This window comes from Mus caroli, chromosome 17 (assembly GCF_900094665.2).
Source record: "Mus caroli chromosome 17, CAROLI_EIJ_v1.1, whole genome shotgun sequence".
Classification (NCBI taxonomy): domain Eukaryota; kingdom Metazoa; phylum Chordata; class Mammalia; order Rodentia; family Muridae; genus Mus; species Mus caroli.
Window position 1 is genome coordinate 40,052,401 of NC_034586.1, and position 3,101 is coordinate 40,055,501.

Genomic DNA, 3,101 nt, shown 5'->3' on the forward strand with positions numbered 1-3,101 from the left:
CACACACACACACACACACACACCACATGCAGTCACACACACACATATACACATCATGCATACACTCACACAGAGAGACACACTCACACATACCGCATACACTCACACACACATACACACATCATAATACACTCATACAGACAGACACACACACACCACATACACTCAAACACACATACACACACCATAATACACTCACACAGACGGACACACACACACACACCACACATATACATACACACACATACACACACCATACATAAACTCACACACACACACACACAGACATACCACATGCAGTCACACACACATATACACACCATGTATACACTCACACAGACAGACAGATACACTCACACATACACTCACACACACATACACACATCATAATACACTCATACAGACAGACAGACACACACACACCACATACACTCAAACACACATACACACACCATAATACACTCACACAGACAGACAGACAGACAGACACACACACACCCCCTATAGCATTGATCATGGAGGCCCTGGGGCTGTGAAGTATGGTAGACCATCCATACTGGAGGTCATCCCTCTTATGCCAGCTGCTGAGCAGAGGGCATGGGATGGTGTGCGTATGCTCAATGACGAACACCTATTATTTCCTAAACTAACCTGGGGGAGGGAGGTGTGACACTTGATGACGTTGAGAAAGTACCATTCCCTCCTGCATTCACATATTGATGGCTACTGGAAATGTAAACATCCCAGAGTTGCAGTACTCTTGGAGGACATGCAGAACATGGAGAAAGAAGTAGAAGGACGTATTATGATCCAGTTAAGCTGTAGTCATGCTTGATAGGTCTACTTCCATTTTACATTTATTTTATATTCCCATGAAAACTATTTAAATTGTAGCTGTGGAGTACTCAGTTCTGATTGAGATATTTAACTTATACGCCCTCCTCCCCTCAAAGCTCAGGTCATCATGGGAGACAGGACAGAAAGATTCTAACAATCAGGTATAGTGAATATCACAAGACAGTGTTTGCTGGACATGGTGGGGTTATTGCACAAATAAACTCATAGTGGCTGTTACTGCATACATAAGACCTGCCCCAAAACCAATACAGCTAAACTTCCAACAGAGGCAGGGATCTGTGACCCCTCTTCCCTATATGAAGAGCTATTAGCCAATAATGACTGGGAGGAAGAGTCAGCTTTTCTTAGAGATGTGGTTCCTGAAACCACATCATTTTGTTACTTTTCTATTTCTGTGACACGATATCATGATCAAGGCAAATTACAGAAGAAAGAGTTTATTTGGGCTTATGGTTCCAGAGAGCTAGAGTCCATGATGTTAAAGAGAAGACAGCAGGTGTGAGGAACTGGATGCTAAGGGCTCACATTCTGAACCGTGATTGGGAAACAGAGATGGTGAGCTAGAAATGGCTTGAGTCTTGAAATTCTCAAAGCCCACCTCCAGTGACAGACTTCCTCCAGTCAGCCTACACCTAATCCTCCCCACACAGCACCACCAGCTGAGGGACCAAGTGTTCAAATGCCAGGGCCTGCCGGGGACATTCTTATTAAAATCTCAATAGTACCCCTGTGCAACGCTACCCCGTACAGATGGCCCTGTACCCCTGCACATACAGAGAGCACCCAATGGACTCAGTGGATTTTAAAACAGAGGACATGAAATTGGTAGGGAAAAATGGAGGACCGGGACAAATTGGGGTGGAGAATGAGGAGGGTTTGCTCAAAATACACTATATGCATGGATGAATTTCTCAGAAACAATAAAAAGGTTCACAAAACGACAAAGAATACTAAAATTCCAAATATAGTTCAAGTGTTAGAAACTGTACCTACCCCAGCCTCCTGCTTTCTGTTTTCACTGCCTCCAACCAGACAGTGCTTGGGGCGCTACCTTTCTAAACATTTGTTCCCTCTCAGTTAGAGGAAAAGACAGACAACTTCCAGGGCTCTTTCCTGCAAAACATGCACTAGGTTGAAGTCTATGTTATCATATTTTCCAGCAGTAACTGAAAAACATAGAGTTTGTCCTCTCCAGAGGTAGATGGTTGACAAATGCAAGCTTCCATGGTGTCTGTGAAGCGCTGTCCCTCTCAACCAAGCATGTTCTGTAGTTTTCTTGAACATCACCTAGAATGAGCTCCAGGTTAAAGATTTCCCATAGTCTTTTTGTCATTTTACTTTATAACTAAAGTCAAGACTCACAGCAATGACTTACCTCATCTTCTTTCTCCCCTTCAGGCACGTATGCACTTTCTCATACTGGAGATTCGTCCAGTGACATCACATTAACTCAGTTTCTATCAACTGAATAAAGCCACGAGTCACAAGCAAGGGCAAATTTTTTCTTGGAACAACATGCCATTCAAAGCCACACAGCAGGCATCGAAGACAAGCACAGAGTCAGATGAGACTTTCTGATGTGGGAGTCCAAGGATAAAACTGGTTACTCTGGGGCTAGAGAGATGGCTCAGCGGCTAAGAGCACTTGTTGCTCTTGCAGAGAACCTGGACTCAATTCCCAGCACCCATGTGGGGGATCACAACCACCTGTTCCAAGGGATCTACTGCCCTCTTCTGACTTCTATGAACACAACATACGTATGCAGTACATAGACGCACATGCCGACAAAACATTCCATTCATACACGAAATAAATCTTTTTGAAAAACCCAATAGGTGACTTCAGTGATTCAACTCTGCCTCCTTTATTCCAAATTAAATAGAAATGTTATTAATGACAAAGTGAGCTAAGAAATATCATACATTGTTCATACAAGTCTTTGTCAATGAGCACCCCCCCACCCCAGTATCTCCAGTCATTAGGGAAAATAAAAACACCAATAAAATAGTGCTATACACTTACTAGAATATCTGTCCAAACAATTCAAACCCCACCCTAGAGAGCACTGCATAATTCTATTTGTCCTGAATCCTAGTCAGGCAAGATGGTCCACAGTAAAGTAGGTCAGTCATTTTAGGGTGGAGTTTGAGTGGTGAATTCCACAGAATAAGGAAGGAATATGCAAATTCCCCTGGGAGGTAACATATACATCCAGTGTCTTGATGATAATGGTGGCTTGTCTA

General features: G+C 43.1%; 1 protein-coding gene across 1 annotated transcript in view; it reads left to right on the top strand.

The window, feature by feature from the left end:
* Adgrf1 (adhesion G protein-coupled receptor F1) overlaps positions 1-2,540 on the top strand; it is a 50,785-nt gene extending 48,245 nt beyond the window's left edge. Inside the window, exon 16 of the mRNA XM_021185783.2 lies at positions 2,257-2,540. Coding sequence (XP_021041442.1) covers positions 2,257-2,330 — 74 coding nt within the window. The 3' untranslated portion in view covers positions 2,331-2,540. The remainder of the gene's footprint in view (positions 1-2,256) is intronic.
* The last annotated feature ends 561 nt before the right edge of the window (positions 2,541-3,101 follow it).